Raw genomic sequence first — 12,386 nt, 5'->3', positions numbered from 1 at the left:
CACGTGTTTTGGTGAGATAGAATAAGAGGCCTAGAAAGACATGGTTGTCATTTAAATTTCCAATTGGTTTCATCCGATCTGTTCATTTATCACGCCCTCAAATGTATATAGAGTCTAAGGAGGCTTTGGCGAAGTACTAAATTTCACGCTCTTAAATTTTTTTTAGTGTGAGAGAGTGACTATGAATATAGAGTCTAAAAAGGCGTTGGCGAAAATTTTGGAGTTTTGAGAGTCTTTAAAGTAATACCCTCTTTGGTTTAGTTTACTCAAAAAAAGTGAAAAGGGATTTGTTTAAAAAAACGAGATATTAGGATTATATCTTTTAAAGGAAAGTTCAGAAAATCTCTTCCTAGCAGTGGGATAAAAAATACGAAAATTATGTTATTGGCCGATATTTTAACAATGTCTCGTTTTTACACCCCCTTCTTACAGACCCGGCAGAATTTTTTCAGCCAATGGGGGTAAAAATAACGGACTGAAACTCGATTGAGATCGATATTCCCTTTTTTTATGACCGGGGATTTAATTTCTTTTGTTTTCAAGTCAAAAAATTCAGTGTGGATGGTAAAAATAACATAATATTTTGCAGTGAGGATTGGTTTATTTGATTATTTTCAGTGGGGACGAAAATTGAGGTATAATTTTCCACCGGGGACGATTTTTTGGCCAATTTGTCCAGTGGGTCTGTGAGAAGGGGATGTGTTTCTGAACAATATGGAGTGACAGTGTGCACATTTTTTGATACAATGTAGAAACCATCTCAGCATAATCAGACTGATTCCCTTGAGAATGGTTTCGACATGCTAGCAAAAAGAGTGACACTTTAACCGAATAGACTTTTGATCTGAAAGTTCCCAAATAACCTTTTTAACCAGACATTATTCCCTTGAGAACGGTTTCCACATGGTAGACCAATTCCCTTGAGAATGGTTTCCACGTGCTAGCAAAAAAGAGTGACACTTTAACCGAATAAACTTTAGATCTGAAAGTTCCCAAATAACCTTTTTCTTCCCTTCTTTTTTTCATCCAGCCTCTCGCATAGCTACTCCTTCATCGCCTGGTGTCGCTAAACGCAAAGTCCAACAAAAGTTACAACAACAGCAACGTGCAGGGGCGTCAAAACTAGTTGCACCCACTACAGGGGCGTCAAAGCTTGTCGCGCCCTCTTCTACAACTAAAATGTCAACAACGACACCACCAGGTAAGAGTTCAAATGCTAGCATATAGCATATATAATATTTTCTGTTGACTGTTGATAACGGTAGTGAATACTTCAGATGTTAAAGGTTTTGTTTTTAAATAAGAGTGGTAACGTTTGCTTACTCATCAATTTTAATTCACAAGCTTTTTCACATTGAATTGACACGGATGTGAAGCAAGATTGGTCAGAAAGAGGAAAAGAAAAACTTTTTTTGCTTTTATAAGCATAATATAACAGTAGCAAGACACTGTTCTGATATGGAATATGTGTCTGATATGAAACGGAAACACTTATATAAAAAACAAAACCTTTAAGTTTTAAGATCAGCTGCTTTTAAAAAACTACATTAATTTCATTAAAAAACATTAAAAGATCCTAGGAAATTTACCCCGGGAATTTAACCCCATGGAATTTGGCCACCCTGATATCTTCCCCCCTGGAGTTTTTACAATTTACAATTTTTAGGTAAGTTTTTCCACCGCAGTTAAAAGAGGTACGCTTTTAAAGATTACTTATCCTTGATCTATCTTTTGAATTGCTTAGCATCAAGCAGGAAAGCATCAGGTACCATGGATTTACAGTATTCCTAAACTAGAATATAATGACCGCAGTTGGAAGCGTTCTGGATGTGCTTTTTTTAAAGATTACTCACTTACCCTTGGTCTGTCTGTTAACTACATTCAGCAAAAAAGCATGTAATACCATTTTTGGGAGGTCATGTATTTACTGATATTTTGGAAAGTTGTTTGTTATTATTTCCACCTAGGATATACTGACTGTATTACCTTGTTTGTTCATAGGTCAAAAGACGCCCAGTATGTTACCAAAACAGAGTGGTCTTCGTGCACCCTCTGCAAGTGGAATGCGCCAACCAAGCGCCCGTGCGCCCTCATCAACACATGAAACGCCCAAACCAAGTGGGTTAAAGCCACCTGGAGAAGCAGGTAATATTAAGTCGCATCAAAATTTAACGATTGAACTTCTTACCAAACATTTTACGATGTCTTTGAGAGAAAATTCATCTTGTTCTTAAAGATAGACTTGAGAACTCTACAAACAAGCTTCTGCGTGCCCGGCTCGAGCTCACAAGGCCCGAACACCGGGTGTTTCCTGTCGTTTATACAAACTAGTGCAATCCCACATGATCATATAACACTTATATTACTGTATTATGCGAGTTATAAACTCCAGACTTAAGTCTAAGATCTTTGGCATTTTGTTTTCAACAGTTCAAGACATGTAACCGTGCTGAATACAGTCTTTAGGTGCGCCTCTATGCTGACAAAGAAAATTAAACAAAACAGTTTGTGCCTCAAAATTTGTTTTTGCGTGGCGCAGAAAAGAGAGTATAAGCAAACGGTAAGGAGGTACGTTAAATTCTATACTTTAAAATTATTTTTTCAGGCAATGCAACGCCTCGTAACAGCAACAACAACATCATCGCCAAACAACCTCAATCCATCCAACGTTCAACACTACCAAGAATGTCCAAGAAAAATTCAGATACCCACTCTTCTTCTCCTGATAGTAGTAGCGGAAGTGAGGGCGGTCAACGCTCAACTCCCGCCAGCGCCCTCAGTGTGCAATCACCTCGCCCTTTGGCTTCAAAACCTCCCTTGGCGGGAATACCTCAACCAAAATCTGCGGTAAAGACACGGTCTCCGAACACAACCGCGGGAAATGAGAGCAAAGAACAATTGCAACGTATGAAACGCGAGAAAAGCGCGGATTGTCTTCGCACAAAACGCGAGAAGAGTAGTGAGTGTATACGAAAGATTTCGACACCAGGAAACCTGTCTGCGGGTAATAGCCGTTTAAAGAAATCAAGTGAAAACTTATTATCGTACTCTCGTGAATCCACCGCTGAGAATCTAAAAAAAGAAGGATCGCTAAGGTCTAAAGAATCCGGGATAGTAACACCACGGGATACCAAAGAGTCCGGAATCACCCCACCGCGACCCGGTATGATTAAAATGAACTCTTCGAGTGGATTAAAAAAACCGTCTGGGTTAGTCGGACCACGGAAGATTTCAGCACCTGCTGCCCCAAATGAATCCAAAATGAAACCACCTGCTTCGGGACTATCCCGACCGTCAGGTATAGGGAAACCATCGGGACTAGCAAAACCATCCGGAATCGCCAAAGCTAACTCAACAGCATCAAGAGATAACCTATCGAATAAATCGCTAACTAAAGACGACGATAAAGTGAATACAAATTCGACAGAAAACGTTTCGAAATTAACGCCTCCTAAGGAACAAGTTTCGAAAATTTCTCCACCAAAACAATCTAAAGAACAACCTTCAAAAATAGCTTCTTCCAAGGAGCAAGCCTCACGGATCGCGTCTCCTGTTACTTCACGTAAGCTTGCATCGCCGTCCACGCCACGTCGAATGGCTTCCCCGTCAACCCCACGTAAGATTCCATTACTGAATGGGCCGACACGGCGGGCGTCAGACGGTACCTTGGGTTTGCAAACAAAGAGTCGGTTGGAGGTGAACGCCTCTCAGAAGAAAAAACTGAGTGACCTATCTACACATGAAGAAAGTATCAATGAAATAGCTGAACGAAACGAAACCCGAGAATTGAAATACCCGATAGTCGGTGGAAAACTTCCCGATCGTTTGGGTGATACTAATCGTTTTATCAATAAGTCGTTGAGATTCCAACCGAATCCGAAATTAACGAAACCGACAAAACCTACTGAGAAAGAATCGACCGAAGAACCGACTGTGTCCGATATTGAAACACCGACTAACGAGAATTTAGTCGCTCCACCGGAAGAGTTTGTCGGCGAATCTGTAGAAAGGGATGATGCAGCCGATGAATTAAGTATAGCGAATGATTTTGTCGCCAGCGAAACAAGTACACTCGGTAAAGACGGAAATATAGTCAGTAACATTCTCGGAGATGACGAACAACGAGAACCGACCGATACCGAGGAGGATACGGAAATTGAGGAAAGTGAAAATGAAGATATTCGGTTCCCCAAGAATAGCATTAGTTCATTACCTGAGAAAGATCCTTTTGCCGAGTTTGATACGAGCTTCGATACGTCACAGTTGACGGGCATCGACCAACACTTCGATACTTCAAAACTGACAGGTATCGATGACTACGAACCAACAGAAACGACATTTACTAAACTAAAACAAAGACCAATCAGCGAAAGTGATTCCGATATTGATTCCGATCATCCTAAATCGGTTTATGATGAATCCGAGATCCCAAAACCGGATTACACTAACCTCGGTTACACCGAACCGGACGATAGTATAAAACGTTCGGAACAGCTCTCCTCGGACTCAGGCTATATAGAACCTTTAGACACTCCCTCATCAAGTCGAAACAGTCTTCCTTACCGGAAACAAAGCGGCTCCAACGCGTCAAGCGTTCCGGACGATATATCCTCCAACGAATCAAACCCTTCGCCTCGGTTCGGTGAAGAAAATGATCAAGCAGGTTCTCCATCGCATTTTAAACGAGTGCAACCCAAAGTGTTGATCCCTCCTCCACGTATAAACTCCTACACGGAGGATTTGCTAGCACCTCTACCTAAAGACTATATGAGAACACCGAGCTCTGATATGGAGGAGATCCATTTAGTGCAATCTCATGCTGAAGTTGAACTCCGTCGTAAGGTAAGTAAAGGCCGGTTTCCACTTTCGCGCGACATGAGCGAAAACCGTTTGGCATTTTGTAAGGTCATTGGTCGGTTGAAGAATGAAGCAATTCCATTGGTCGAAATTGACGTAACGGATGAAAAAAGTAGAACTTCCTTCAACATTTTTTTTGTTCGTGCAAAACTTTTTTATGACGTAATCTTTTCTTCAGGCAAAAAAGGTTACAGTATGTGGCCCCCAAAACGGCGATAAAATTTGAAGTTTCTCTCAAATCTAGAGGAAAAGAGATGTTACAAAAATTTTTGCTGCATGAAAACCTTTAACATCTCTACTTTATTTCCTGGAAGTTCTTTTTCAAAATTTTCAATTTCAACAATATTTTTCAATCGCTTAAAGATAGGTAGCTTTTTTCTAATGGCCCCCAAAACGGAGGTTTGAAATTTTAGCGATTTCTCGAGATATCTTTAAGATATGAATACAAAATTTTGACCATAGTTTTGAAATATGATTTAGAGGGTTTTGGGCATAAATTTATTTGATAAAATTTTTACAGTATATCCCTGGTTGTCAAAATGCAGGTTTGGGGCCCCCAAAACGGAGGTGTAGTTAAAATCAAATTATTAAGCCCAGTGGTAATAGGGGGAAAAACTATGAGCATATTTGTGTTTTCCCTTAAATTTACGACCCGAAGGATGTAAAATTTATGATTTTTATGAAATATTTCAAGATTTTCGATATTGCAAAGTCCAAACTGAAAATTTAGAAATTTTCAAAATGACAATTTTGATTCAACAACGTCTTAATCAAGTTTTTGAAAACAAATCTCTTTTGAAAATAGTTCCATTTATGTATGGAATAAGCTGTGAAAATTTTAGAAAAAAAGGTTAACTGAAACTGAAAATATTAAGCTTTAAAGATATTTTTCTCCTATATTTTGCAAAAAAATGACAGAATTTGCCGTTTTTGCTGATTCAACGAAAAATCTTATATACCTTTTTTGTTATAAACTATTAACTCAAGGTGGTAGGAGTAGAATTCCAAGATTTTTTGCTTTTTCTCATATTTAGAATTTTCGGTTTTGTCAATGCTGATTCTAGGGCTCCAAAATACTGGTTGACCTTCAAGATGCTATATCTTTTACCCAGCCTCTAAAGTCACAGATGTATTTGCATTTTCTGAACGGCATTAGGTGTAGCAAGTTTCCTATACCCCGTTTTCATAACTTATTTTCAATATCCAAGGAGCTAGAGTGAGTTATATGCAATTTTTATCTAATTTTGGTGCTAAAATATTTCCTTTAGACGCAAATATGTTATTTTGAATCTGTCACAAACCAGCAAAAACAGGCTCATTTTTAAGTATAACCTTCTTTCAAAATAAACAAAAATCGTTTAATTCTGATAAATCTACAAGTCAGAATCTTCATTTCAATGAAAACCTCCGTTTTGGGGGCCGTCTCCGTTTTGGGGGCCATATACTGTAAGAAAAAAACTGTCGCCCATCTCGTGCGAAAGTGGAGACCGGCCTTAAATGGGCTACTTCTTAATACCTTAAATTCTTTGTGACACAATTTGTGTCTACACCAAAATTAATCGATGAAAGCTGAGAGCTGTTTACGTTGAAAACATTAGGAAGTAGACATGTGTCGTTTTTGAATTTTCGAGTTTCATGTTGTCCGTATGAGCGACCTCAGAGTTTAGTCCAGTGACATATGCTTCGAAAAGAAAGCTCAAAAAGCTTTAAAAGTAACTCTAAAAAGGTCAGCGTTTTAGAAAAGCTGTACGAACTTTTTTGCATTTCAGCTTGGAGGTATGCTTAGCATTATGCTTATTTTTATCTAATTTGAGCCTAAGTATGCTTATAAATGTTATGCTTATAAAAAAAGAGTGTATTCGAAACATTTTTTTCTTCCCTGCCAACAGGTACGCGAGCAGGCGTTCAAAGTGTGGGGTAAGAAACATGCGCAGAAAGACACAGTGACGGAGAGCGATGAAAACGAAGAACATCTCCTGGATGGAGATTACAACGATGTTTTCTACACAAAAGAAATGGAACAGAAATCCAGTAAGTGGGAAATTTCCATATCACTTTTTTTGAAGATTTAAAAGTTTTATTTTTAAATAAATGTTCCCGTTTCATATCAGACACATATTTCATTTCAGGACGGTGTCTCCCTATTGTTATATTATGCTGATATAAGCAAAAAAATGTTTTTTTCTCTCTTTCTGACCAATCTTGCTCCACATCCGTTTCAATTCAATGTGAAAAAGCTTGTGAATTAAAATTGACGAAAAAGCAATCGATACCACTCTTATTTACAAAAAAACTTTTTGATTGGTTGATTTTCAAATATCTCCAAACAAACTAGGAAAAATCTCGTTTTAATAAAATCGATGTCTGTCAAGAACTCTCAAAAAGGTTTTCTCTGAATCGCATGGTACACTTTTGTATTGAGCATAGGGTTACATATTATGCATCACTTGGACCTTGTTTGAATCTTACGATTTGTGATTATCATATATCATAGGCTGTCACTTGTCTGAAACTTGTAAGCTTTCATGGTACAACCAGGCGGCCGTTTTGTATCAGTCTCCTTTGTTTGGGTCTGTTCTAAATGAAGACATTCTTCTTTTCCAGTAGAATCACGTTTCATGCTTCGGTCATTTGGTCATTTGGTATTGACTGAACAAGTTCATTTCCGTTTCTGATTTTGCCAAAACCACATTCTGTTTAATTTGTTTATAATTGATGATTGCATCGAGATACTTGGCAAACATATTAATTGATTTTGATTCTAACTATTTTCTTGGTTAATTGACTATTAATTAATCTCTTGGAATCCGTTACAGTTGAAGCTTTTATCATTGCAGTTAGAATTACAGAGATATATGAAATTTTCCGACTATCATTCGTTTTTCAAGAAAAGACTAGTTCTCTGGGTGGTATCCCCTTTATTCATGACTTTGGAAGAGAGTCGATTAAAGTTTATCATTTGGATGGTACATATTTCGCTGCACTGAAATTTTCAACGTTTTCTTTTACAATAGCGAGTTTATGTATTCGAGATAAATCTAGGGGGACGGTATAAAGCAAAGTTGACATGTCTCCGAAATCACTGTCCACTTTGCTCGACGATGGTAAAAACTCCAAAATACCGTCGTCTGTTTAAGTGAGCAAAGGTGATATAGAGCCGTACATCAACTATCGACTTTGTTTTGTATTGATTTCACTTACCGTCGCCCTCGATATCCCCCGATACATAAACTCGGTAATGTTTCATTAAAGCACACGAACAACATTGTGACGTCATTTCTTCGTTTCCCCTTTCGTGGTTTTGCACTTTTCTTTAGCAATCGCCGGGTTCTCTCAATTATTGTGAAAGCCACCAATCATGACGCGTTCTGACTTAACTGTCATCCAATTAAAAAGCAGTTTACAATCAGTCATCAACCAATCGATAATGAGATTTTCGTCATCTCGCTTTGTTTGATTTGTGGCGCGAAACGAGCATTAGACTCGACAAAAACACGCAGTCAGGGGAAAACCATTTTTCGTCAGTATTGATGGGAAAACCCCAATAATTGATTAAAACGCGGGAAAGATTTAAAATTTCCGCCGTCAAGAAAAGGAAAAACCCTTGATTAATGATCTACTACCGAAATGACGTTTTGTCGTCGATTGTATTCAGAGGAAAACCCCCTCAATTGTGGCTGTTTTATTTTGTTTTGGCTTGTTCGACGTTGAAAAGTTCAGTGTCTTGTTCACTTGAAAAGAAACAGTTATTTTTAAAATAAATACAGAACCACAAAACACAGTCTAGTTAAGACATACAGATTTATTTGAATGAAATTTTTTTGAAGTTGAATCTCATTCCTTGACATTACTGTGTCAAAAAATTTTAAACGATTTTTGTTGTTTTGTTATGTGTTTGTTGGGTTGACCTTTTCACACGAAAAACGGATTGATGTGATCAAGGGACTTCAACGTTACAGTGATGATGGTTTCAGATCGAACTGGTTTTTGTAAGTATAATTACATTATGTATTGACAGAACAGTTTTCTAGATAGAGTCGATATTTTACGTGGATAACTCAGTAATCTAGGACTTTTAGGCAGTCTTTCGATTGTTTTCACGGGGTTCACGGCCAGCCGGCTCAGCTATCTATGAACTGAACGGAATATTGGAAGGAGCGGGGATTCGAACCGCAAAACCCTGGTTTGAGACGCTGACGCCTTTGACCACTTGACCATTTCACCATCGCTCCTCTCCAATGCACCTCATACAAAGAAGTATGGAAAATTTATTTGAGTTATCGAGAGCTCGAATCGTAGAGAGTTAGGTAAAGGATAAGTCAACGTCTGTAAGATTTTCGAAGAATACATCTATCAAACTATTCACCAAAAACTAAGTACTGGGCTCAAATTCTCTGATTCGCTTAATTCGCTCACACAAATAATACAACTTTGTTTTTCATATTCGACCTCAGTAAATTTGAGCCCAAGCTACACGCTTTTTTTTATAAGAATGGTGTAAATCCATTTCATTATCGAAAATCATTCTTAAATATTCTTACAGCATTCTTAGGTTAGAATCTTAATTCAGACTAGATTTAACATATTTAACATAGTATAAGTCTCAAGCATAAAATGGCATTTTTGTGAAAGGAGTGAGTCTTACTTAGGGGTAATTGACAATTTATAATTGAAAATGCTCTAAAAATTCCATGATGGTGATATTCTTAGTATTATTCTTAATTTTTTGGCCATTTTCATCATGGACATTCTTATAAAGTGTATTCTTATATAAAAAAGCGTGTATTCCTGTTTGTTTTATCCTGGGAATGTTTTTAGCTTTATAGCGTTTCAGGCGTCAGTTTTATTAAGCAGAAGATTAAGATATTTGTGGTCTCCCAATCAAGTTTAAAAGATATAAAACTCTATTGATTTGTTTCGAGATTAGACCCTTGGTATCACTAGTACATTCGATATATTTTTATTACAACCCGATAAATATATAAATATATCTGATTTTAAAGCGATAATATGGATGGAATGCAAGGTTTATGGGAAACTATTCAGTATTTGTTTGAGTATAACCGTCTCATAGCTTTGATATTTTCAAAGCCGGTTGAGCCAGTACTAAAGTCTTCACAAAACTTTATAAATAGTATTTCGAAATTAGAAGAAATTTCCTTTTTCCTTCCTGTATTGGAAGATTTAGTCTTATCATCATTCGCTTGTCATCGTAAATTGTGTGACTTATTCTCTCTGGGTTTCAAAGCATTGTTTGGATGTCCAATGGACGTGAAAAGGATGTAGTTCATAAGAACATCCAAAGTTTCAAAGCCTTTCGGATGTTCTCAATGATGTGTTGTTTTTAAATGTTCTTATTTTCACCATATTTTTGTACAAGAAAATTGGATGTTTTAGAGTCCGCAAAGCCTTAAAATGTTCTTATGAAAACAGCGTGCACTGTGCCAGACTTTTAAAAGGTCTTTATTGCATCTTTTACAGGCCGATTTCACTTAAATAACGGTTTGAACAACCTTTTAATTGTAATTGTACAGAAAAATAAGGCTTAATTTGTGGTCGTCTTCGAAAATCAAATTTCCTCAAAAAATCAGATGTTTTTCAAGGTTTTTATGAGAACAAACTATATAAGAACACACGGCTTCGTTTGCCAAAATACTAAGAATAAGTTCAGAGCTTTTAAAGGTTTGGCGGAATCTAAAACATTGCTAAAATAAATACTTCACAGATTGGTAAAAATAAGAACATTTTTATATGCGTCTAAAGCTCAAAACGTTAAGAACATTCAAAGGCTCCAAAAATTTTGGACGTTCTTATAAAAAAAGTTGTATCATCGTAGAGTCAAACAAACACTTAACTTGAATTATTTCAACCCTCAAACGAACTTAATTACTTCATTAGGGTTGATAAGCTTTTTCTCAATTTGATTAATTGAATTAAGATAATGACATTATGTTATTGTCAAGTTAAAAATCTTCGCTTCCTGATTTACAGCTGATTGTGAATGGTCGATTTTTTGTTAGCACTTCAAAGTATTTTTTCTCGCTTATTCAAAAGTTTTGTTTGTCGTTCGCTTAAAGTGCGCATTCGTCCCGGGGGGGGGGGATACTTAGACAGGGTACCTTTTTTGGACTTCCAAAGTCCCGCTAAGGGTCGGAAAAATCAGAAAATCTAATTTCAGTCCCACTAAGGGTCGGAAAAACAGGAAAATTTCAACTTTTTACCCCCTGAAAGATCGAAATTTGGTCAAAATTGGTCAAATTTGTCCCACTAAGGGTCGTAAAATTCCCAAAATTTTCCTTTGTTTTCTCCTTTTTAGTCCCGGTAAGGGTCCAAAGTTCGAAAGTCGGGCGGTACCCCCCCCGTCAGCTCGCAACCCTAGTACCCCCCCCCCCCCCCCCCCCCCCCCGGGGCATTCGTATCTGGAATGATTCCCTTGAAAGTGGTTTCCAGGTGGCAGTGAAAAAGGGTGCACAGTTAAAGCGATTGGACTTTAGTTCTATTTTTTGACTTTGAGATTGTAAAGCTGGTTAAACAACTCCAAAGCTGTTTCTAATTTATTGAGTGATGTTTTTTGATTGCCTTTATTATAAGTTACCAGGAGCGAGTGAACATGAAAGAGAGAACAAGATGTCAGAGCTAGAAGTCCTTTTCAGTTCGGTCCCTTTAACAAAGTCTCATAAACCTTACTCCATAACTCGAACAAATTTGTGATACTAGTGCGTGTTCGAGTGTGAGTCTCTCAACTGTACTTATAATAAAATGTATTAAAATACTTACCGTGATAACGATTTGTAAAATGTTCAAGATTTATTATGCTCTTATAACAAACTTCTCACATAGAGTGTAAGGTGGCGGAACCTGATCGCTCGTATAGACTTTACATCCTAGTTCTATAGAGAACCCACGCATTCTCTATCTATGTTGAAGTATATCCTGGACCATATAATATCCATGTCAGTTGTTCTTTCGAAAATATTGAAGCAGTCGATACCTCGCAATCACAGAGACGGCTCTCATCCAGGGGGTTGGTTGTCACTTAAGGGCTCTGACCATAGTCAAAAAATTTGTTAAGGGATTTGAAGATAAAACTTTTGTTTTAGGTTCCTTGGCACTTTTAACCAAAAATTGCTTTTACAAATTGTTTGAAAATTTATTCTCTCTTCAAAGTTGAAATACTGTTCTTCGCAAATGTCTTCATTTTCTTCTTCATCAAAATTTTTCATTGTGATTTTTTAATTTTCAGATTCAGGAATAGTTGGTCTAACAGAAAATGTATAACATGTCATAGTTTTTTGGCTACATCAGGCAGAAATCTTTATATATGAAAAATTCACTATGGTCTTGGCTACTATTGCCTCTTTTTCATATCCAGAGAGGTTTTTTTGCCTAACCGGTTGGGTCAAAGTCTCTCTTTTAACTTCTTTTCAATCTGAGGATTACATTTGTACCCAAACATTTTTTTCAATACAGTGCGGTAGGAAGCATTTAGATTTTTTTGAGGGGGGGGGTGAGTTTTAGTGAATATTTAA

General features: G+C 37.2%; 1 protein-coding gene across 5 annotated transcripts in view; it reads left to right on the top strand.

The window, feature by feature from the left end:
- Positions 1-12,386, top strand: part of LOC136812158 (serine-rich adhesin for platelets-like) — a 57,217-nt gene that overhangs the window by 29,361 nt on the left and 15,470 nt on the right. For 4 of the 5 annotated variants that reach the window (XM_067068635.1, XM_067068666.1, XM_067068658.1 and 1 more), the window contains 4 exons: positions 1,031-1,201; positions 2,002-2,145; positions 2,606-4,842; positions 6,747-6,888. In XM_067068635.1, the coding sequence (XP_066924736.1) occupies positions 1,031-1,201; positions 2,002-2,145; positions 2,606-4,842; positions 6,747-6,888 (2,694 nt within the window). The remainder of the gene's footprint in view (positions 1-1,030; positions 1,202-2,001; positions 2,146-2,605; positions 4,843-6,746; positions 6,889-12,386) is intronic. The other variant, XM_067068641.1, reaches the window with a different exon arrangement.

Source organism: Clytia hemisphaerica, unplaced genomic scaffold, assembly GCF_902728285.1.
Source record: "Clytia hemisphaerica strain Z4C2 unplaced genomic scaffold, Clytia hemisphaerica genome assembly, whole genome shotgun sequence".
NCBI lineage: Eukaryota > Metazoa > Cnidaria > Hydrozoa > Leptothecata > Clytiidae > Clytia > Clytia hemisphaerica.
The sequence above is the reverse complement of the archived record's forward strand: the minus strand, read 5'-3'. Positions and strand labels throughout refer to the sequence as shown.